Source organism: Syngnathus floridae, chromosome 9 (assembly GCF_059516105.1).
Source record: "Syngnathus floridae isolate MCC-2025c chromosome 9, RoL_Sflo_1.0, whole genome shotgun sequence".
In the NCBI taxonomy this organism is placed as follows: Eukaryota; Metazoa; Chordata; class Actinopteri; order Syngnathiformes; family Syngnathidae; genus Syngnathus; species Syngnathus floridae.
This window is the reverse complement of record NC_142421.1, coordinates 4,690,610-4,714,608: the sequence shown is the minus strand read 5'-3', so window position 1 is coordinate 4,714,608 and position 23,999 is coordinate 4,690,610. Positions and strand designations below refer to the sequence as shown.

The 23,999-nt window shown below is 43.3% G+C and overlaps 3 protein-coding genes and 1 long non-coding RNA gene across 11 annotated transcripts in view; 2 read left to right on the top strand and 2 right to left on the bottom strand.

The window, feature by feature from the left end:
• The window catches only part of ikzf5 (IKAROS family zinc finger 5), a 77,741-nt gene extending 71,649 nt beyond the window's left edge, over window positions 1-6,092 (bottom strand). Inside the window, exons 1-2 of the mRNA XM_088384396.1 lie at window positions 5,946-6,092; window positions 908-1,059 (exon numbers count right to left, since the gene is read on the bottom strand). The gene's annotated coding sequence lies outside the window, so the exon portion shown is untranslated. The remainder of the gene's footprint in view (window positions 1-907; window positions 1,060-5,945) is intronic.
• Window positions 6,093-7,134: 1,042 nt separating this feature from the next.
• LOC148393042 (G protein-coupled receptor 26-like) lies at window positions 7,135-10,522 on the top strand. 3 transcript variants are annotated; one of them, XM_088384388.1, is made up of 5 exons: window positions 7,135-7,208; window positions 7,864-8,042; window positions 8,262-8,773; window positions 8,846-8,959; window positions 9,839-10,522. In XM_088384388.1, exons 3-5 carry the CDS (start codon window positions 8,274-8,276, stop codon window positions 10,125-10,127), a joined length of 903 nt encoding a protein of 300 aa, XP_088240514.1. In that variant the 5' UTR covers window positions 7,135-7,208; window positions 7,864-8,042; window positions 8,262-8,273; the 3' UTR covers window positions 10,128-10,522. The 3 variants fall into 3 exon arrangements, with proteins under 3 accessions (XP_088240514.1, XP_088240512.1, XP_088240513.1); XM_088384386.1 differs by having other exon boundaries at window positions 7,864-8,773; XM_088384387.1 differs by lacking the exon at window positions 7,135-7,208 and having other exon boundaries at window positions 7,725-8,773.
• A 297-nt stretch (window positions 10,523-10,819) lies between these two features.
• Window positions 10,820-21,543, bottom strand: LOC148393041 (carbohydrate sulfotransferase 15-like). Of its 4 annotated transcripts, none has more exons than XM_088384383.1 (9): window positions 21,245-21,543; window positions 19,258-19,306; window positions 16,893-17,303; window positions 16,418-16,751; window positions 16,208-16,354; window positions 15,723-15,879; window positions 15,499-15,655; window positions 15,159-15,306; window positions 10,820-11,050 (listed from the first exon to the last, which is right to left on the bottom strand). In XM_088384383.1, the coding sequence occupies exons 3-9, from the start codon at window positions 17,247-17,249 to the stop codon at window positions 10,887-10,889; spliced, it is 1,464 nt and encodes a 487-aa protein (XP_088240509.1). In that variant the 5' UTR covers window positions 17,250-17,303; window positions 19,258-19,306; window positions 21,245-21,543; the 3' UTR covers window positions 10,820-10,886. The 4 variants fall into 4 exon arrangements, with proteins under 4 accessions (XP_088240509.1, XP_088240511.1, XP_088240508.1 ...); XM_088384385.1 differs by having other exon boundaries at window positions 10,989-11,050; window positions 15,163-15,306; window positions 21,245-21,540; XM_088384382.1 differs by lacking the exon at window positions 10,820-11,050 and adding an exon at window positions 14,772-15,070 and having other exon boundaries at window positions 21,245-21,539.
• Window positions 21,300-23,999, top strand: part of LOC148393039 (uncharacterized) — a 22,187-nt gene continuing 19,487 nt past the window's right edge. For 2 of the 3 annotated variants that reach the window (XR_015860215.1, XR_015860214.1), the window contains exons 1-3: window positions 21,300-21,625; window positions 21,867-21,962; window positions 23,706-23,774. This is a non-coding gene — a long non-coding RNA (uncharacterized LOC148393039). The other variant, XR_015860216.1, reaches the window with a different exon arrangement.

The window sequence follows — 23,999 nt, the reverse complement described above, 5'->3', positions numbered from 1 at the left end:
TGGGCAGATCTTAAAAGATCTGGAAACACAAATATGCTTTGCCCCTGTGTAACATGGATGGGGGGGGGGGGACACAAAGCACACATGAGATGGGATGGGGGACGGGGGGTGCTCGGTGTAACTTTGCGCCAATGCGCACCTGTGCTGCCCACTCACTTACACAGCGGCAGTCGGTGCAGAGAGTGAGCGGAGTGCAAAACAAAAAGTCATTGTCATCCGACACACCGGGCAGACTAAGGCTGAATGATTTTGAAAATTATCTAATTGCATTTTTTTAACTCAATATTGCAATTGAGATTTAATATGCAATCATTTTATTATTATCAGTTTTTTAGAGTTATTTTATTTTTATTATTTTTTTAATCATTATTTTATAGTATTTTTTTAACAAACACAAGCAGTATGTTTTCTGTATTACAAGAAACAATACAGAAATTAAAAGATTAAAGTTAGTTTCGAGTTCACTGTCAGCGGCGATCCGTTCAGATCTCGATTTGAAAGCGGTCAAGCGGGGATACACGACACAGTTTGAACATGTCCCGACCTCCCCAAAGACCAGGGGAGGGGGTCAAGTACAAGAGTCAAAGGTCATGTCTGGCCCACAGGGTTGGATTCCAGGTAAGGAGGAAGCAACTTCTCAATGGCCCCCCAATTTCAAGGAGAGGGGGGGGGGTTGACCTTTAGCCAACTCAACTAAAACATTCATCCCTGTTTATTTTCTTAGCTTTCATGTTCAAGCACTTGGCTTTGGCGATAATAGCAAGTGGCGGGATGGCAAAAAAAAAAAAAAAAACTAAACAGCATCCAAGACAAGGTAAAAAATGTGGCATCTTAATTTTGTGCCGTGCTCGGCGCGGCTTAAAGAAAGCGATACTCCTGCGACTACTTGAGCGGATGATTGTGTTACCTTTACAATCGGGCTTCTCCTCCTTCCTGTTTTGTACTCGAGGAATGCCTGATAAAAGTATCCCCACCGCCACGGCGGTCTTCCACCTGCCGAGGCGAGGAAAGGGCCGCCGCCGTCCCCGGGTCAGAAGCGAAACGCGCTCCGCTGGGAATCTGAACAAAAGGTCACAAGTGGAGAGAAAAGTTAAAAAGATGCAAACGACTCGCCATGTCTCGGTTGTTGACGTTTGATGCTAGCTTGAAACAATAGCCGCCATTCATTCATTCATTCATTCGAGGCCGCGCTTGTCAGCGCGCTGCTACATATTTCTGTTCTTCCTTTAAATTGTGTTTCAGTCTGTCCAGGAGGGAAGGCAATTTATCTGTCATGGCCTCCAAAAGAGCCCCCCCTCCCCCCACCTTTGAGAGTATTATACTGACAGCAGCGTTATTAGCCACAAGGGAAAGCGGCCGCCGCATGAATTTGCCCACTGTTCACCTCCGGGCCTTTGCCAAACCTCTTTTTACAATAGCGCCGATGCTTGGGAGATTTTCCTTTCAGTTATTAATTTGATAAATATATTAATTATGAGCCCGGGATGACAGTCCAATCAGATTGTCAGGCGCCCTGTCACGGGCCTCCAACCCCCACTTTGGTGATAAGTTCTCGGGTTTCCAGAGCTGTCATCCAGGGGGCTTTGAGTCTCTTATCAAGGCCGGGGCCCATTCCCGGGATAATTTCCTGTGTGTCATAATTAAATGGTGGCCCTCTGACGGTGAGTGCCTCGCAGTTAAAAGCTGGAATCTCTTGACATCTGTCCTGGTGGAGCCACGTGAAGCTCGGGCTCTTTTATGGCCGCTTGAAATGATTGCATTATTGCTCCATGTTTGGCCGCATATATTTTCAGCAGTTCCTTCGCGTTTTTTTTTTTTATGCTTATCATTTTTAGGCTCAGTGATGGTTGAGCAATAACAAAAATAAGCACTTTTTCAAATTAATTTTGTGTATAAAAAACAGGGGCACAAATTGGGAGGGGTCTGTCTCAATCCTTTTTTTCAAAGTTGCTAAAATAGTCCCATTTGGACCATAGATGAAAACAAAAGTCTTTTTCAGTGTATTAATTTTCAGTAGATTCAATGAACTGGGGTTTGGGTTCAAGCTGTGCTAACAGTTTTTTGTCCAAGAGTGCTAGGAAACCTTTCATGTCTATAATAGGGCCCTCAGCCAAAACCAGAAACAGGAAAAAAAAAACAAGAGCGTCTTTTTGCCATATCTGAGTCAAGCAAGTTAATTTCCACTCGTGTCAACAGCGCTGCGCAAACACTGTCGGCCCATTGTGTGTCTTTCGCATCGTCCTCCATTTTTCTGGCCCCAAGAATGAAAAATATTCAGGCGTCTTTTGATGTGCCCGATCGAGTTGAAACGCTATTTGATCTTATTTCTGCTCTACCGGAGATTCGGCCTCACCTTGAGGAATGCTTGTTTGTTTGTAGAGGACACGCCGCACGTTCGGGACAACTGAAGCGAGGCCAAAGCGGAGAATTTCGTTGACAGCGGCTTCTATCTACCAATCTCCCTGTGGATATTGTTGCGCTACTGGCGGACAGACTGACGGACGTCGTCTGTCAGCAGCTTATCATTTCCAATTAAAGCCTTTCATCTAAACATACAGTCAACTCCTTGGCAAAAAAAATGACCTGAACAACCTGTTATTAGTCGTTTTCAACAGGTGCCCATCTTTTCAACCTCAGGCGGGTAACAGGAGGGTCCGGACAATCGTTTCAAGTCTTAAGGTTCTTCAACTATCTCCATCCAAAAAAGTCACAATGTCAGTCGTCGACGGTGGTCACATTCTGTTTCGAGATAAACTTTCAAAACTGTTTTTTTTTTTTTCTTTTTGCTGTCCACGAGAACACGTGTTCCTGCACAAGGGTCTTTTTGTCCGAGCTGTGTTTCGTCCACAATGGCGTCGTTCCGATGCCGTCACTGAGTCGCTTATGCGTGAGACGCAAAGGAATGCGAGCAGAACGTCTTCTTTCCTCTGATGTTTATAGCTTAGCTTTGGAAAATATATTTGTAAGACCAGACCCAGAAATATTTATTCCTGGCAAGTTTCAGAAAGTTGTTTTCGTTGTGTAGTAGTTGAAGCCAAGTGCTTTGACCTCCAACAAACCAGTCTGCGGTTGTTGCAAAACGCTTACAAGCATTGTTGCGCCCTCTTGTGGTGGCAGCGCGCACTACAAGAACACCTGCAGATGCTGTAACGGAGTCTTCTAGTCTTACAAAGAAGGTTTTAAGTGCAATTCAATTCACAATTCCCATCGAAATGAAGCCACTCTAATTTCCTGCTTTAAAAAAAATTTACAGATTGACTGGCTTCCCGTCTGTTTAATTTGATTTTAATCGGGACATAATAGTTGATTTCTTCCGGGCTGTGGGAGCGTTTTCATAAGATACAGAGGTTGCACTTGGAAAATGCACAGGGTGTTATTGGACCACCTGAACGAGGGGTAAAGGAACACCTTCAGAAACACGAGGATAATCCCGCAGCTTTGAATGCTATGACAGATTTAGCTAAAGGCTTCATTTGATAAACGGGGAAAAGAAGTCAATTGGCCATGGAGCGTGAAGTGGCACACAAGGCTCCTTTTATATCGCCGTGCCGCTTGCTTCGTCTGAGATACCTCGGCATGGACTTTGAAGAAACACACACTTGTGACAATCACTGGAAAATTTGGTGCTTAAACAAATTATGATTTTTTTTTCACCTCTGAAAATGTTGAAAGCTTTCTCTCGTCCGGATCCCTTTCGGTTTCATGTCTCCAAGTAAAGGTCACCTGGACCGGGTGCTTGCCCTCCACTTGACTTCCTTCCGACACACTGCGGCGGTTCAAGCAGATTTTGTGCTGAGCCGGTCTGACTGTCGTCTATGCATGAACAACCCCCCCCCCCCAAAATAGCTTAAAGGGGGCTAAACAAGTCTGAAAGACTTAGAAGCATGCTTGTTTATCATTAACAGCTTTCCCATTTCGACATCATCAAAGGTTGCCACGTCTGTTTTGGACGGACGGCACTTGGCTACTAAGCAGATTAACTGTTACACCAAATAAACACGCTGACTTTTTTGGTTTGTTTGTGATTCTTGACCTCGAGCCACAAGTTAACCACGCGGCCATTAGAGCTGCACTTTTTAACCTCGACATCTTTTGTACTCGGTTACTGCTTAGCGCAATATTGAACAAAATATTCATCTGCTGCTAAGATTCGTGACTATATTGATACACCTTCTGTGTATTTTAATGACTCAAGATAGAATTCACAATGGTGGCTAATCCCCAGCCCATAGCCGGAGGCCGCACAAAGCAGCATAAGCTCCCCTGACGTTCCTGCTATCACCTGCCTATTTCATGCCGTGCCGTGCCGTCCCTTTGGCGCTTTTCTTCCATCCGCTAATCCTCTTTAAGGACATTAGCCACTAATATGTCCATTCAGGAGGTATAAAAGGCCCGGCTATCTTTTTACCGCCGTCGGCAGTACGCTCAACCACCCCATTAAAGGAGGAAGGCAAACGAGCGGGGATATGGTGGTTTTGACCCCAAATACCACACGGATGAAGGGGTGAGTGAGAGGCGGAGGCCTTCGAAGAGGAGCGATGATGGATGGCTGGCCTCCAATTAAATAATAAACTCCAGGTCATTTAGGAGCGCAGAGAAAAAAAATATAGGAAAATGCAGAGAGTATTCTACTTTACTAATGTAAACAGACACTATGGTATTTTGCAACAGTTGAGTTTTTCCCCCATAAATGACGAGCGAAATAAAACAATCTAAGAATGTATTCATACTGTATAAAAAAAATAAAGTTGGAATATATGACAGCCAGTTTAAGGAGAATAAAGTCGGAATATTAAAACCTTGAAGACATGACTGACTAAATAGCACTGCCAAAAATGACTCCTGACTTTCACAAATCTGGCACATTCAATCAAGCCAAAGGCACGTTTAGTGGGTGCTCCCTGAGCAACAACGCTGACTTGTTTTTCCGGCCTGGAGGCAGGGCAGTTGTTCATTTCACTGCTCATGGCTGACCTGAACATCACTTGAATATCACGTCATCACTAATGTGTGCTGACAGCGCCGACAGCGCAACACAAGCCACAGCTTCCAACTCCAGTGAGAGCAAAAAGATGGCCGAGCGCACCCTCTTGTGGTGACATCGCAAAACACCACTGCAGGTTTTATTTTATTCTGTCCACTAGAGGGAGGCACCCGATCAAAAATAGTCAGCTACTGACTTCATTATTGCTTCCTCCGTGGTCAAGCAAAAGCAGATGTTTAAAAATATCTTATTTCGATTCAACACATAAATGATCAGTCTGTTTTCATAGAAAACTCCGGAAATAGTTCGTGGAAAGTGAAAGAAAATCAAAAGCATGTAGGACTTATTATTTATCTCCTATTATAGATTAAAAGACGGCCTGCGATTACAATTGCGCAAATTCATTGAGTAACGGCCGACATGTCAATTTATGAATTTTGACATGGACAAACACTAGCTACGCATGTGTGTGAATGCGACCGGGCAAGGCCCAAATAATAATGCGAGACGACAGCCAGTTGGGTCTGCGGCCACGCGTGTTTTTATCGAGCCACTGGCGTGAGTCATTCATGGCCGCTCGCTCGATGCCTTTCTTTTGGGTCCCGTACATGAGGACATTTCGCTGACTAACTTGTTCCTCTTTCCTCAGGAAGAAATTGCATTTTGGGCTTTTTAGAACCAGTCACTTGGGAAGCTACCATTGAAAATCTTCTTAGTGGTGAACCATAATGAATCATTCTCATCTACTACAACTGGAGCACTTTTTATACAAACACATTTGACATTGGATAAACTTAAATGGAAACAAAATTAAAGTACATTGAGGGATAAATGAGATAATTGGACGTTTCAAGACCTATCACAAACATGGCTGTACACAAGTCGCATGGCATTAATTAACAAAGCAGAGTCAATACAAGATACGTAACTGAGTAAATTAAACAGTTTGAAATGTTCTCACCAGTGTGACGTTAGTTTGAGGCATTGCGACAAAAAAAAAAAAACAAAGGTCTTTTTTTTGCTTCGTTCAACACAATGCTAAAGCTAGCGACGGGCCACCTGTGGATTAGCAAAATAAATGACGTCTATGTGACGTCATCGTCTGAAATAATTTGATTGGTCAAAAAATCCGCATGGAAGAAATTACGTCTCTGTGATGTCATCGTCTGAAATAATTTGGTAAAAAAAATATCCGCATGGAAGAAATGACTGTGGTGAACTTTATCCAATAAACTTATTTTCAAAATAAATAATAAACCTTAGTTTGAAACTACTTTTAATATACTGAATTATAGTTTTAATTTCATAATGAGACAAGACAGATTCACCAAAGGTCTCCTCATAAATTAGGTACCGCTTCAACACCCTGTCTGTTCCTTCACCGTGTAAGGGACATAGTTTTTTTTTTTTTTTTTAAGTCTCTCTGGAATTCATTAAGAATTTTCTCTTGGCAATTTGTCATGAGTGATAATGTATTGCTGTCTAGACAGCTGAAGTATGTGACAACGCAGTTTTAATGAATAGACTGATTAGTTTTGTCCTGGCAAGCGGGCAGTGTGAAATCTCCTTCAATTAAAAAAAAATATATAGCTTTTAATTTGAAATTAATCAGAGCCAAAAATGGATAGACTCGTTTTTCTCGCAGTTCGTTTGTGACATTGTTAAATGAGACTACTCAGTATTCACTGAAGGATTCTGATTAAACAAGATGCTATATGGCTAACATAATGAGCATGTTCAACTCGGCTCACATGGACACACGGCTTTTGAAATCCCACAAATAATTGATGCATCTAGTATGAAGTTTTTTTTTTTTTCATATTGCTGCAGCAGCATGGCAGCAAAGCACTTAAAAATGGAGAGGATCATAAAGCATCAACGCCATACATCGTGCATCTAGCAAAATCACAATTTCTATGTTGGATGTTGTTTGAAGACCACATGAGCGTGTGCAATGTGATTCCCCGTGATCCAAACTGCACAGTAGATCACAGCAAGGTTGGTCGCCATGGCCACACGTGGCCAGAAGTTGATGGCAAACGCCCACACCAGCGATTACAAAGGTTTTACGTCACATGCATGTGAAAACGTGCCATGCCCCCCCCCTCACCCCCCGACCAAGCTTCGCGTACTGTAGTACCAGTGCCAAAGGCGGTGCCACCAACGCAGTAGATGGAGATGTCCCCGATGAATTCAAAGTGACACATGAGACAACATTAATCAGGTCTATCGCACTGAGATGAAACTGTGGTTTGAGATCAAGTGTTGAGGCATTTTAACCCTATACAGAGCTAGGAACCATATTTGGGAACTCGTATATATATTTTTTTGCCTTAAATCCTCTGAGAGCCAGACTAAATTCATGAACTATGATGCAGATTTTTTGGAAGAATTTTTTGTGCTTTTTCTAACATTTATTCATTAATAAATTCATTCATCAATGTTTATAAATAAATAAATAAATAAATAAATAAATAAATAAATAAATAAATAAATAAATAAATAAATAAATAAGACCAAATTTCTCTCATGGTAAAATTCATAGCACTGTACAATAATTGCAAAAAGTTACTCTTTCAAAGCGTCAAAGGTTTGGAGATTTTGGTTTCACTGTACTTTTGGATTGTTTTGCTTTGTTCCTCTTTTTTTCCACGAAGGATTTGCAGAAAACATGAGCAAACCTTTCAGAGTTCTTCAATTACAACAATAACAAAAAAAAGTGCCATAATGGTTAAGTCACTCATGTTTGGTAGGGTGGGGGTGTTTTAAAGTACAGCTCGGCTGACGTTGTACATGACATCAGCCCGCAGCCACGCAGTAGTGCGTCTGCTGCTATTTATTTCCCATGCCAAATCAAATGGGTCTATTTTTAAATACAGGGTGATGCACTGACGGAAAAGACGCGCTCACTCGCTGGCAGAAAGAGATGCTTGGAGTACTTTTTTCTTTTCGAAGGATGCTTTTTGCGTCGATGCAAATTTGCGCATGAGCCAGCGGGATCCAGTCAAAGCTTGGGAAGCCTCAGCCAGCTCGTTCCTGGGAGTTGAGTGCGCACGATGTGAGTATTGAGCCGACGGCAGAGCGGAGCGAGGTTCGAGGAGGAGGCAGCACCATGCACGTCGCGGACGTGGCGTGCGCCGCGTTGTTGCTGGCGATCATCGCGGTGTCGCTGCTGTCCAACCTTCTGGTGCTGATCTGCTTCGTGCACAACGCGGAGATCCGCAAGCAAGCCCCTGCTCTCTTCATCCTCAACTTGACCTTCTGCAACCTGTTGCAGAGCGTCTCCAACATGCCCCTTACCTTGGCGGGGCTCCTCATGTCCAGCCAGCAGCAGCGCGGAGGAGGAAGTCTGTGCCAGACAGCGGGCTTTCTGGATACCTTCCTCACCACCAACTCCATGCTGACCATGGCGGCGCTCAGCATCGACCGATGGGTAGCGGTGGTCTTCCCGCTCAGCTACCACTCCAGGGTGCGACACCGGGACGCGGTGGCGGCGCTGGGCTACACCTGGGCGCACTCGCTGTGCTTCTCCACCGCCGCTTCTTGCTGCTCGTGGGTGGGCTACCATCAGCTGTACGCATCGTGCACCCTGCGCGGCGCCAGGGCCAAGGGGGGCGGCCTGCACTTTGTCGTCTTCACCATGGCCCTGCATGGGCTCAGCTTTCTGCTCGCCCTCGTGGCCATGTGCGTGACCTACTTGAAAGTGCTCCAAGTGGCCAGGTTCCACTGCAAGCGTATCGACATCATCACCATGCAGACCCTGCTGCTCCTTGTCGATATCCATCCCAGGTTAAGAGACTTCGAACCGAAATAATTCTCCTTCCTCACCTACATTGCTTCATCACCTGATTTACTCTGCAGTGTTCGTCAGAAGTGCCTGGACGAGCAGAAGCAAAGGAGGCAGCGGTCCACCAACAAGATCAGCACGTTTATCGGCACATTTGTGCTGTGCTTCACCCCGTACGTCATCACCAGGTGAGAAAAATTGATGTCACAAGTTAAGAGCTTGAGTGGTTGACTTTCCCTTTAAGGCGCTCAATTCAAACTGACTTGAGACTGTGGAGCATAATCACTGGAATCACCGATCAGAATTGATAAGGACCGATTAAGCTCCGATAACGCCAATGGCTACTAACGGCCACCAGAATGGCGCTTTACTTGGATTCAAATTGAATTTACGAGGCTCTCCTTCTTGTGCTGATACTTGATCCCCGTCATAGGGACAATAAGATTTCACTCTCCCCGCCCATCGATCCTCTCGGCACGCTTAATCCTCGCCGGGGAGATGAAAGTCGGCTAGCAAATGAGTCAGCCTGGCAATCGGTAGCGTTCATTAGCACTTGGCCGCGTGCATTAGCGCCGGCGACCTGTCACAAGCTGCTAGATTGGGTGGGATGGAAATAGCCATCCGGCAGAATGGAGGAGCTTCGAGTAATTAAGAGGACAGATTAGCCGGCAAACAATGCGTCTGCTTGTTCCTCACATTTGAACGCATTACGACGAGCTGACATTTGCAGACATTGTCATGACACTTCAATGGATAGATTGCTACTGGGCGGCTAATTTGAGTCTTTCACGCTAATTAAACTCATCCAATAGTGGGAAATGTCAAATACAAGCCTTTCCTGGACTGATTTTCTTTATCCTCAGCATAGAACGACTAATATTAGTGCCGCACTGATGAGCTGAGAGAAGAATTGAATATCTGTCTGTTTATAACTGCCCCCAGGGGGCGTAAATGAGCAAACCAGAAAGTCACTGTACATGAGTTGAGTATTTTTTCACTCAAGTATTGAGCCACATTTTTCCATCTGCTCTTCCCGTTTGAATATTTTCTCACTCTATTCACGACAGATTGGTCGAGCTGTTCTCCCCGGAGCACATCAATGCTCACTGGGGGGTGCTGTCCAAATGTCTGATGTACGGCAAAGCGGCCAGCGACCCCTTCGTCTACTCGCTGCTCCGTCACCAGTACAGAAAAACCTGCGGCCTCCTAGCTCGGAAAATCCTTGGCAGGAGCCGGCGGGACTCCTCATCCCCCGCGTTGAAGGCCAACGCCAGGAGGAACCAAGACGCCCAGCTCGCCGCCAGCGCTACCGGTGATCGCAGCCAAGCGGCCGGCAGCAAGTCATCTCTTGGCTAGTGAAGCTGAAAGCGTGATTGTATTTTCTGGAAATGTCTCGGTGGTTGCTTTTGAGGAAGCTATGGTGGCCATGGGTCACCCAACTGTGATTAAAATTGAAGCATAACCTCAATGGAAATCCCGGATTAGACGCGCTACGTGGATTTTGTCAAACGTGCTGTATTGTGCACATGACGCAAGTCAATTTCTGACGACGGAGCTGTCAGGCACCGGTTGGAAAGTGCCTTGCGGAGAATGAACTCTCATTTCATCCAAACCTTTGGGAACCTTTTGCTATTTGTGGGAAGATGTCATGGAGGGTACAACCATGTGAGTCATTTTAATGTTAGATTAAACAGGGTACGGTGTGTAGCAAGGATCCATTCTACCTCGTGAGTCATGTGACAAATCGGAATGTTGACTACCAAGCTTTTCCATTTATTTATTTTTTATGAAATTCTGTATGATGTTTGTGCGTGTCAATAAAGTCTGTGCATCGCAAACTAAATGTGCCATAAATGCGTACGACACACAAAACTCGTTCGGTGGAAATAATTAGATCTTCAGTTATTTTTGATCTTGGGTCAGGAATCTCAATTAGCTTTTGTGTTGACCAGAATATTTTCACATTTGTTGCGGTGGCAAATGTTCGCTGGAGCAAACGGCGTGAAAAACACCTTGAATCTCCCACACTGATTACGAAAGAAAGGGTCTAATGAATAGTGGTCTCCACCCACTGCCTCTGCTACTGCTGCTGATGTGGCAGCGGGACAAAGACTTTTAATAATGCAGCAGCGTTTGCTTAAAAATGGTCTTGATTACAGAGTGCGAAAAAAGAAGAAAAAAAAAACAATTGAGAGACTCTACACCTTCCCACTCATCATCATCATCCTCGATGAACTTCTGGCTTGAAGATGAAGTCATGCTGATCTTGCTGCTGCATTCTGGAAATAGTGAAGGTGCCTAATAGAAAATAGGACTTTTAGTTTCAAATAACTGCGCTGTAGCATTTCCGATAAAGGAATGCCAGAATGGCTTGCAACTCGTGGGAATGTCGGAGTCATATGTCAAAGTACCCCACCTCCTCCTCCCATCACAGCTCATAATAACAAGAATCAGAACAGACTGTCTATTTTTGTAGCGGAATGCTCTGCTTGTTTTTGCTTCTGGCACTTGATTTTTTTTCGAGAACTCCCTTCTGTACGCGCTCAGATGAAAAGTGGCTCTCCCATAAGTTTTGTTTTTAAAGGCTTCGGATTACAATAACTTAATTATCTTGAGCTTCACACCTCGTTAGACGCATTTTTGTCTTGAAGCCGGCAAAAGTGAGAATGGCGAAATTTTCTTGTATGTTTGTCTTATTATGACTTACATGAAGCACATTTGAGGAGCAATTTATGAAGACATTTTTATAGTGTATTATGTAGCCTCACCCCTGCAGCACTAAGAAATGCTGCTGCTGTCATGCAATTAGCATGCTGGCTCACCAACCAGGCCTGATTGAACAGTTCACACAAGGCGCAGATTCACAAAGATGCCCCCGCCCTCATTAATACAACATCGCATGCAGACCTCCCACTTACTCTGACATGTAATCAAAGGATGTGTTTTTCCCCCTTTGGCCTGGTGCAAGTAGTCTATAAAGCGAGCCTGTCTTCTCGCCACAAATCAAAACGTGTGACATGCTATACGACTTTATATCCACTTTTCCCATTACGTTTCCGTCAAAAGCTATGTGAGATAAAAAGGTGTCGAGAAGGGGGGGGGGCACCCTGACAGTTATCTGACACATAATTGAGACCAGAGAGGGTCGCATCATAACTGACAGAGAAAGGATTTTTTTTCGTATATCAACAGGTGAGGAAGCGTCTTATCCTCCGTGGGCCACACTTGACTGAATTTCCGAAAAGCCGTGCTTAGTGGTGTATTTTATGAGAATCTGTGGATTATTGGTTGTGGCCTTTTTTACCACAGTACCTCAAAGGACTCAACTGAAGCCAGGTCACAATGAGCAGCAGTCGGGCACCAAATAAATAAATTCTTAATAAAGAGGCTTCAAGGGGTTTATTGCCACACAGCGTTGAAGTTTGCTGTCAAGCAAAAAATAACTCCGATTTTCACATTATTAAACTCAGCTCTGCCTTATGGAAGCCCCTACTAGCTTGATGCTAACTAATAATGTAAAACACTATTAACAGGCTAGCAATTAGCATTTCTAGTCAGATGCCCCCACTAGCTTAATGCTAACATGAAATGTGAAACAATTAACAGGCTACCAATTAGCATCTCTAGTCAGATGCCCCCACTAGCTTAATGCTAACCCATAATGTAAAATGCCATTAACAGGCTAGCAATTAACACGCGGTGTTTTAACCTTTTAAGCGACAAATATTTGAACAAGAAGTCGACCATTTTGACTTGAATCGAATTGAATTCCAAAAGGAGTCCACACAAAATTCCAAAGCTTTGACTTTTATGCCAGTGGATGAAGGTGGAGCCTACATAACCTAAAATTTCGATCATTAAATAGATTCCCCACCAAAAGACAGATGAGGTTCAGGCTAAAAAAGTCGAGAGTATCAATGTTGTATTCAGTCAGCAACACCGAGCACACGCACAATGCAACAATACATCGTGAGCCGATTATCGGGGAACCATCGGGGAGGGATTGGGAATCTATGGCGACACAACAGAGCCACTTGGATATTGTTTCAGTCGGTCAAGAGCTCTCAGCTTAGCGGGAATCCATCATGATGTTTGATTGAAAGACACCTCAGCGCTGAATGAGAAGGTTAAACCTACGATTGCGCTCGCGAGCTGCTTTCAAAAAGAAGAATTACTAATCACCAGGAGGGCTGCTCACTGGTCTGTTCAATGTCCTGCACATAAAAGATGTCAATAAGTACTTAAAATAACTGGAAACGAGATGAGGAATTAGCAGGGAATGAATGAGACTAGATTTGAGTTTTGATGTGAAAAAAAGTTTAACCTTGACCAAAACAGATTTGACCATGTTTGATCGATTTCTTTTCTAAATTAAAATGTGTTTAACTCATTCAGTATACAGCCTTACTCATCTATAAGAGGGTGTGCAAACTTGTGCAATCACATGATATCAGTTATTTGCCCTCTCAAGAATATTTTTTTCCAGTTGAGTGATGAATAAGTTCTGAAATTTTATCTTCTATTTTTTATACATCACAAAAGCTGACATTGAGGTGGGGGATGTACACATATTTTGTTTTGCTTTTTGTGTGAGGCCAGATCTGGAAATAGAAACACGGAATAATGTCGACGGTTCATGCGGGCAGAAGAAAAACAACATCATCATCATCACCTGCTGTGAAGCAGCCAGCCTCCTTCTATTGGTCCACTGCTCACATTTCACACTCATTAAGCGACAGATGATACAAGTGTGTGTGCGCACACACGTTTGTGTAGCAGATCATTTCAGCCAATCAGGTGCCTGCGAGGATAAAAACAGCCACTTCTAAGAACAACCAAGACGTTTTTTGAGTATATCAAATTGTGAAAAGTAATGAGAATACTCGCCTTATCATCACAAATGTTTCCTTTTGTCCTTTTGCTGCTGTGTGGGGCACAAATGTTAATGCCCCCCCTGCAAAATCCGCCTAGCGACAAGCTGACAAAGAAGTGTCCCTGCTCCTTAAACGTTTAAAATCAGCTTTAGATGCCACAAGGTGGTGGCAAAGAGCTACTTTTCCATGAGTCAGGGCTACAGTCTGTCCAATTAAATCAGGGGTCACCAAGGAACCAGGTAGGACCGCAAGAGAAGCCCACGGGCCTGTTCTCCGAATAGCTCACCAGTGATGGGATGTGATTTTTTTAAGTGATTATTTGCAAAACTATTATTGATATTATGTATCAAACATATTGCATATTTATAGTTACTTGTCATAACCCAGGAAGCAGCTCTCTGTTTCAAAACGATTGGTGAGCCCTGTTCTAAAGGAAGCTGCTTCTCCTCGGTCTAACGTCACTCCTTGGCAACAGATGGAGCGAAATAAATTATTTTGACAATAAGCCCCCAAAAAAACGGCAGAATGGAGCCGAACTATTAAGTGGTGTAGCTCAAAGGGTCACCTTATCAGTTTGTCACAACGCTTGACAAGCTTTGAGGAGGACATCTTGTCAATACCAGCCAGTGATGACGATTGCTTGTCAATGCTGATTTTCTTCCTTGGCTGATGACAAACTGGTAATTGTCTCTTTAGAAGCCTTAATGGAGGAGACATTTAATTGAGGGCTAATTAAATTGACTCCTATGTGCAGTTTAAAAGCTATACGGACTCTTATCAACTTTTTCTACCGCATCATGAAGCACTCACACGTCCATTATTTTCAGCTCCTAAATGATTGTGGGCCAGTTGAGATAATTGAGGAAAATTCATCTCACGGGGTCGGACTCATATTCCCCGCTGCCCTCCATTCCGCCCTGTTAGATTTAATTGCGGTTAATGGATTAGTTCCACACTCACCGGACACAACATTAGGTACGGCTTCATTAATCTAACTCCATCTTGGAATTATTGGAGGAATAAGGAATTCAGAAGTGTAACTGGAAACATTTACGTAAAGTGTGAGAGGCTGACTGTTTTGGAGCTTCTACTGCTTGACATCACCACACAACATAGTCGGGTTGAATTGTTTTTCCACAGTCATGTTTATAAAATCTTTTTTTTTAGGACAAAAGAAATAAATAAGACATTTAAATCAAACAATCACCCAAGTGTCTTTTTCAAAAGTAGGAAGTCATGTGTTACTCCACAGGAAGGCCTGGTTGTCCAGCACGCTGGCCAGCTTTGTGTTGAACGCTTGGTGGAATTCCCACAGGAGTTTCCGAGTGGACGGCAGCATGGGGCCCAGGCTCCTGTCGGCGGCACGTCGGGTATTGGACAGCGGCCGCTTGGTCAGCGCCGTCTCCGTTTGCTGGGACAAAGGATCTGACCACAACGGGGAAGGCGGTAAATATAAAAAAAACCTTTTGTTGTCTTTCTAATTGATTATAATTGTCATTCCAGGATTACATACCTACATTCAGAAAGTTGAACACTTTCTCTAAGGTCCCTAGAAGGTTTGCCGCGTAGTCCTCCAGCCGCAGAACCAGAATCTGCTCTCTGTGGAACACCGTCAGCCAGTCCAGCAGGAAGACGATATATATGCCCAGATTCAGTCTGACCTGCGTGAAAGCAAAACGATGCTATTAGAGGCCTTGAAAGATTTCGATTACGTTATTAGTTTTCTAAATGAAAATAAAAAAGCTTGAACCTCCTGATGCACTGACGAGTAAAATCCGCTAGGGGGAGTCATAATTCAAAACTAACCACTGACATGAAGTTCACGCCGTAACGAAAAATGCGACTCTGCTGACCGGCATGGAGTTGGAGAGGCCGGTGCTGTAGACGCAGGATCGAAGCGAACTCGCCGACAAGCAGGACTGGAAGAGCTGCACAGACTCAACCACCTTCTGATGGAAGTCCTCCGCTGACTTGTTGGCCGTCTTGAAGTACAAGTAGTCTGAGTATAACCTGGGGATGGAGAGCAATTTTTTATTTATAATGTTTTGATTTCGAAACAGGTGCTAGTTGGGGTTACCTCTCGGCGGGGTTTCGTAGCATGATGATGATTTTGGCATCGGGCTGCACCGTGTGGATAAAGTCCTGAGCCAGGAAGGGTGGCTCCGCCTCCTCCCTGTCGCCATGGAGATAGCTCCATGCTTGGTTGTCCCACATAGTGGATGCGCTGGCTTCACCTTGAAAGTCATTTCAAAAGTTTTTTTTAGCTGTGTTTCTTTCATTTTAATGTGTAGCCGTTGAAGCTTCATCTCGAGACTAAAGTCATTTTTATGAACTCTAAAGTTGGATGGTTTTGAGTCAGCCCGACGCATCCCAGTTGCGCGGAAAATACTGCGAGTTGTTCCACTGTAACCGCAAAATATTCACAATTTGATATGATTGTGTTTCCATCTGCTTGCATGTGAGCCACTTGAGTGGGATAGAGTCAAACATGAACTCTGGGAGTAATCCGAGCATTGTGTGTGTACAAAGCCCATGGCGGCAGCCACACCCGCACGTGTTCACCTGTTATGAGCTGCGCGAGGCGGTGTCGGTCTCTGGGGGAATTCCCGGCGCTTGATCCTTGGATGTTGTACGCAGCCAAATCAAACAGGTCCAGGTAATCTTCCACTGGGAAACTTTCCTGGAAGCCATCTTTGAAGCGGATGTAACCTGCAGAATCAAAACGTTTTGAAGTACAGGGTGTGAATACTTTTGCCACCTGTGGTGCCTCACCAAATCGTTTCCTCGTCCACCAGTGCGGCTCCTTCATGATGTTGAACTTGACGTCAGGGTGCAGCAGCAGCCTGTGGAACAAGTCGGTGGTGCCGCACTTGGGCTGCCCGATGATGTAGAAGTACGGAAGGCAGCGCAGGCGCGACAGCCCGCCGCCATTGTTGCTCCGCCGGAAAGCGGACGCCAGGCGGTCGCACACCATCTTGAAGTTCTTGGAGCGCACGGCGAACAGGTTTCCTTCATACAGATCTTGACTCTTTTCTGCGGGAACGTCCTCGTACCAACACGGGCTTTTGACGCCTGGCAGGAAGTGACGGGGAATTGTGGAGAACAACTGTGGAGGAGATCGGTCAAACATATGGATTTTAAATTAGTCAGAAATGATCAGATTATAAAAAATACCATATTACAATTAGAATGCGATTTAAAATAATGTGATGTGAAACCTAAATTTAAACTTCTTGGAAATACTCACGTGAGAGTCTGTCTCGATGACATCCTTCTCATTAGGAACCCTCCGAGGTGGGTATTCCACTTTGGACCGGATCAACCTGGTTAAACGCTTTATGTCTATGGAATTCCTTTTCAAGGAGAGGCCCACGGCCGAAGATACCGCCACCGCCGCTGTGGTGTTGCTCGGCACGTCGGCAGCTTTCAAATGATAGGGCGAGGGCGTGAGAAGAAGTCCTTTCTTGTCCCACGTCAGGACGTAGGAAGCCATGATGAGGAAGGTCAGAGTCAGACCAAGCAGGAAGACCACCGCTTGGACTTTAGAGAAGCTCCACAGGTTGAAAAGGTGCTGAGTAGTTCTGCCATGCTTGTACCACAACATGCTGAGATGAAGCAGGCATTTGGCGGGAGAAGCTCATCGATCCTTCACGGCGTTCTGCAAAGCAACGGATCAGTGGAATATTTCTTGCGTGTCAATGCGAAGCTTCCTAATTTTAGCGACGCGGCACGTGTGGGTGGTCGTTTTAACATAAAAGACGAGGTCAGAATAACAGTTACGCTGTAATTCAACACTGAAAACAAAACACCAATCCTCAAAGGGGGCTTTATTTTTTTTAACCCGCTGAGGATCATGGTGGAGCTCATGAATGAACACCCCTGGCATATTGACACAGGTGGACAAGCAGCGCTGAGCGATAAAAAGTAAAAAAAGCAAAAATTACAACAGCGGACCGCGAAATGTACTTTTTCTTTGCAGCCGAGGAGTGTTGGAGCCCAGCCAGGAAAACATGACATCACTTAGCATGTTAGCAGTTAGGTACATTATTACGTATTGGCCAATCAGTTAAGAAAACAAGAGCCCCTCACGAACATTCTCTCACTGGGAAAGGGAAAAGGTGACTGCAAAGCTACCGTCAAAACTTATTTGGCAGCCCTTAATCATTTTTAATGCAAACGGCGTTCTCAGTTGAAACAATCAAACAAGTGCTTTGACGCCAAGACAGTCAATCCCTATTTAGCATGGGGGGATTTTTTCCAGAACCACTCACAATAGGTGACAATCTGCAAAATAAAAAACAAAATATAGTTTTTAACGCATCTGTGGTATCGTTAGGCAAACACAAAAGTTTCGAGGGCGTCAATTGCGTATGACATCAGAAAATGCCGTGAACTCATCGAGATTTCAGTCGGCGACAGCTGCGATAAGTGATGTCAGTTTTGGTCCGGGCTTGTTTAATAAAGTCGACGCCAGTGCTAACAGGCAGATTGTGTGAGAAAAAAAGGTCATGAAAAGTGCACGTGTTCCAATAAAACAGCTCAGAGTCGTTCAATAGCTGCTCAAGAAAATTCCATTTAAACATGACACAACAGCTAAAAGTTTCTTTTAGTTAACATTCTTGTCAGAGTGCCTGCAACTGATTGCGGAAACAATTTCTATTTCTTGAGCTCATCGTGCTCTGTTTAGCGTCATGACGAAAACATGCCCTCAGCGTTTCTGTGACAATGCGCAGGTGCTCTCACGCGAAGGCATTATGTCTTCGTGTTTATAGCCGCGTAAATAAAGCGGGACCTCCTGCGAGTGTGACTTGGCCGCGGCCCAGTGGTGGGAAGAAAAACAAAAGTGCAGCCCACATAAGGAAGTGAACACAATGTTTGTACAATCGGACCAAGTTGGAGCATTTTTATACCCGCCCTTTAAAGTCAACAAGTTATTGATCGAAAAAGTCATCACGGCTGAGCGCCAAACGTACAAAGTCCATTTTTGGCAAATTCTGCCGACCCGAAATTGCCCCGATGTCTTTTTTTGTCATTGATGAACGACGTCCGCATCCCAGGAATCTAACCTCTTCTAATCTGTTCAACAAACACGCTCAAAGAAAAACAAAACGATAAAAAGTCAAAGCAATGTTAAACCGCTTGTATAAATATGACGTGTGTCTAGGGAAGCCCACTGTGCCATATGGATCACAGATGTGCTGCCGTGTCTATTTGCACACGCGTGTAGGCGTGTATGTTTTACTTTAAAGCCAATGTGACATTAATAACAAGCAGAGAACAGCTGAAGATGGATCCTACTGTGCAGCATGTGAGGAAGAGGCGGCGTAATTGCAGGTAAAAGAAGGTCATTCGGGTTTATTACCACTATTTTGGGAGACAAATGGAGCGTTAGTCAAAACCACTTTATTTGGAGAACGTGGAGGGATGGGGGGGGGGGCGTAAAATGTCTGTATTAAATGTCTCAGGGCGAAAGAAAACTGCTACCCAGTGGTCTCCCCTGCTAAATAATAAAAATAAAATAATATATCCCGCTTCTCTGTATGGCCGCATATGGTTTTTCGCACTGAAACAGCAATAAAAGTCTCGGTGAAAATAAAAGCTCTATTACTTACACATTAGCAGCAGCTCACCGGCCTTGCAGCTTCTGGCAACGGGATTTTTCTATGGGGAAAAAAAAAAAAATTAAGAAAAGTCCTTCTCAGATCTCATTCAAAACTTTACTTAACTGGGCAATATCATTTTATATACCTGGCACATGCGCAGATCAATAGAAATTTTATTTTCCTTGTTGCTAGGCAGATTTCACGTGGGCACAAGGTCATAGTAACATTTCACAATGCCGTTTCCTTCATTTTGTGTTTGAAAGCGGTGGCAGTGCTTGAACCTGGCACATGCCCGTTCTTGGTTGTTGATTATGTGAACAAAAAATAACTGTCATCACTTCCTGACATGAGTTGAAATCCAGGGTGCGAACATGGCATGTCGTAGCTTGATTCTGCTCACGTCGTCCAACTTCTATCATGAGTCACTCCCCGCTCGTGCGCTTCAAGACACAACCCCACGTCTGCAAGCACTGCTGTAAAGTTGATGATATCGTGAAATATTTATTTTCGCAAGCCGGTCTCGAACAAAATGGAGTGTGTGCCGTCAGTACGGACGGATCAAACTGATGGCATGCGGTTTAAAGAAAGTGGAAAGTTCTCATTTGTCATGCTGTAATTTATGGACTGCCAATCAAAAAAAAAAAAAAAGGACGCCAGATTGATCTTGAGTTAAAAAACATACTGGGCAATAACACATTTGGAAAGCCACCACGTGGAATAGAAAGGCTAATTATTGGCCATCGGGAAAATGACTTGATGGAATGATGAATGACAATGAAAGTGCCAATAGTTTGTTTGCTAACTTGTAAATCCCAACAAATAAACCATGCACTCTCAAAAAAGACGGTCACACATGAAGTTGCCAAAACAAACTCCCACATTCTTGATGCTACAACAAAAATTCTTCCTGCTCTCAAATCTAAACAGTCCAATGGCGCTTGCTCATCCTCCTTCTCATACTTGCAGCATTACCTCAAGATTTGAGCTTGCCAAAAGAGGCATGGTTTTCACATCTAGCAAAGTTCTTCCACTATTTCAAGGTGACAGGGGGGGGGACAACTTGAAGTCTTCCTGCCAAGCAGACCAAATAAACCACAAGGCAGCATTCGGTCAGTTTGTGAGCCGTAGAAGGAATCTGTCACTGTGACTCGTCCAACTAACATGTCACGCTAGAACAAACAGGAAAAACAATCAGAAGCGCTAACTATCATCCGTGTAAATACGAATATTTATAATGTTATCGGTTGATTGTAAACTGCATGTTTGCACTCTCCACTAGGACAACATATGACACAGTACAGCTGTTTAATGAGCTGAGGGTTGTCGTTGAGGATTATTACAACTCAACACACACTCATTAGAAAGGCTTCGGCCAACATTTAAGGGATTTCTAATCTCACAACTGGCGATGAGTGTTAATCTCTGAGTTTTTTTTTTATCCTTTAGTACAGTGGCTCCCCACTATTCGTGGGAACTAGCCCAGTAGTGAATAAATCCACAAAAAGCAGGAGTGATTATAATAGACTATATCCCTAAAAATTTAATCATTCCACTTTATTTTGCCAAGGTAATAGACTTGTAAATCTGTACATATAAACTGCCTGGTATAGGAAAATAAGCATCAGATGACATTGGTAAAATAGCACAATAGAGTTTGCAGGCAAATTTGTTTCACAAAAAAGGAATTTTATAATGAACACAGATGCAGCAGTGAAATTAATGTGTATTCAAATGCACAATTCTTAAAATAGTTTTTTGGGGGGAATTATTTCCTTTGGATATATTTCATTAATGATGAGGATAGTTAAGATGAAGCATTTTGAACTCTGCCTAGCAACACAAGACATTATTGGCTTGAAAAACATTCTTCAAATTAGTTCTAACTAGTACTAGTTTCCATAGTCTACAGAAACAATTTCAGAAAAAAATATCATTGTTATTTTTACAATATATAGACAATACAACTATTTTAAAATACATTAAAAATAATTCTCACAGTGGAGTTGAGCAGTTCGTCGTCGTCTCATTTGCAGCTTGCTAGACATGATCAATCAATCAGACGATCCGTGGCCATGCTAATCCAAACGGGAGAAGAGCGGACGGCACAGGTGTCTTTCTGTCTGCGCGTTGGATAGAAATGAGCCCGGAGTGCGTGTTGAGCGCGGTCTGAGCTCATGATCGCTTTTGGCAGCACAAATGAGAGAGTTTCTGCTGCCTCCATCTGACTGCTGAAGAGAGGGGAGGCGCGCCAACGAGCAGGTCTTGCAACACTCATCCTATTACTACTCCGCCGCTACGGATGGCTGATGGGGGATCGATTGGGTGCGGCCTGTCCTTACCCACAATCCACCGCGCGGCTCGAAGAATTGGCGGCAAGGTGACTTTTTTTTTTGTGTGTTTATAAATTACACAAAAATAACCGAACATTGATGTTATTTATTCTAAATAGATATTTTTATTTAATTTTGACCTCATTCACAGATGGATAAAAACGTTGTGGAACTTGGCTAAGTAATTGGCATCTTGTAGCTTACTGTGCTACCGCTAGCTATTATTTCGTAAACCGCAGCTAATTAGTCTACATTGTTGATATTTTTTTGTTTTTCTTCATTTTATAGGATTACAGTCACTCTCAAATTGGTCCTTGTGCCAGTAAAAGACAATACCAAGTAACCCCAAATAAGAAGAATCCCCTATCCTCCAACAAAAGTAAGGTAAGAGTAATGTTAAATGTTGCTTTAACCCAGGGGTGTCAAAGTCAAATGGACGGAGGGCCCAATAAAAAATTTAGCTACAAGCCGAGGGCCGGACTGATCGAATGTTCATTGAATTTTTTTTTTAAATGACGCATGTAGTCTAGTGAACCTAATTGAACCTACTGAAAACCTAACAAATATATTCCAATATGATCAGATAAATAAAGCAATATTTTCTTATGGCTTTGTCAATAATCTTTAATTTTCAACAGGCAGAAAAGACAAATTTCCTTTATATAAAAATCCCCATAACATGAACATTAAATGAAAGAAACCTGTATTATTCAAGGCACCATCAGTAACCTATATTTTCTATTTTAGCAAAAGTGAGCTAAATTTACTTCAAAGAAAAAAAATAATAGCAATTTTCTATCATCCACTCAACTGAAATATTTTTAAAATATAATTGGATTGAAATACAATAAAATAAAGTGCAGAAATCTGTTAATCAAAAACAACACTTTCCTCAAGGATAAGTAACATGCAGTGAAAAAAAATATTAAACTTTAAGTTTTAAACTTGAACTGAGTAAAAACACAAACTTTAATCAGTTTGATGAAATCCCCCTCCGTAAATGGCCAGGCTAATTTAGCGATCTCTTCTGCCAAAATAAAACTGGCCTTGACAGCAGCCTAGCCTTGTGTTTTGGCTTTTTAAAACAGAGCCTGTCGAGATTTGAGGCCTCGTTTTAATTCCTCGGCCTTCTGTAGCCTTTGTTCCATGTCTATATTCTTGTTTTTGTCCGCGTGTTTCTTTTCATAATGTCTCAGATAATACTCTTTCAGTACCGCCACACTTTCTCCACACAGAAGACACACAGATTTTCCAGCTACCTCCGCGAACATATACTCCGACTCCCACCTTGTTTGAAACCCCCGGTTCTCAGTGTCCACCTTCCTTTTTGCCATTTATGATGGGTATCTGAGGGTTAATTTTACAGTTATGCTGACGACTGCTTTGCTAATAAACACTGAAATCAAGCAGCCTACTGCTCGGTGCTTCACCGTTGCATTGTGGGAAATGTAGTATTGGTGCGTGTGAAAGATCTGCGGGCTGCCGGCTTGCTGCGGTCTGCGGGCCGGTTCTAATAATAAATCAAGATCATCCCAGGGGCCGTACAAAACCTTCTCGCGGGCCGGATGTGGCCCGCGGGCCTTGACTCTGACATATGTGCTTTAACCCATAAGTACTCCCAATAATTAACAATATTAGCACTCCATTTTTTTGAAACTTTGATAACCCTAAGTAAACGTGAAAACCACCTGCTTGTTGCGAAAGTGTTCCCGTGACTCACCTGATTTAAAGATTCACAAGTAGGATATTGTGCAATTGAGCCCTTAAGTAAAAATATTTCTTTGCTATTAGTCATCTCAATCCTAATGTTCTTTTAAACTTTTCTGCACTAGTTAGTTTGGATGACTCATTTTTGTAAGTGGAAGTAAAGTTTTACAAGTGTTCTGTCTTTCTACAAGATCCAGATGGACTGATTTAATTCACAAAAATGAGCAGAGGTGCTTCTTTCCTTCCTCTCTGTTGATTGTTTCTTCCGCTGCAAATCTGTTGATCTTCACACCTCGTCAGGATGCTGACGGTCACTGATGTGTGGTTGACATACAAAAATGCAAACCCACACAAGATCGAATTTGCTCAAATAAGCTCACACTGATGGGTTAATGTATGTCCTCATCTGTTTTCTTGCAGGGTTCAAGAGAAATAAATGACTGTTGCTTGGTGACTATGTTGCAACCCTGCACTGCTTGTTTCCATCAAGTAAGATTTTTTTTCAACTGATATTTCTTTTCAAAGAAAGTTTGCCTTAAAAAAGCCAACAAAATCCAAAGAAAAACGATTGAGCCTATTATTGCCTTTCTGTAAGGGGAAAAAAATGTTAGAAATGATCCCTCGTGCTTGACACATATTACAGATGCTTTTTTTTTTTTTAACTTCCTCGATGTCCTTGAAAGGGGGTCAAGGCTGAGGAATTTTGATTCAAGC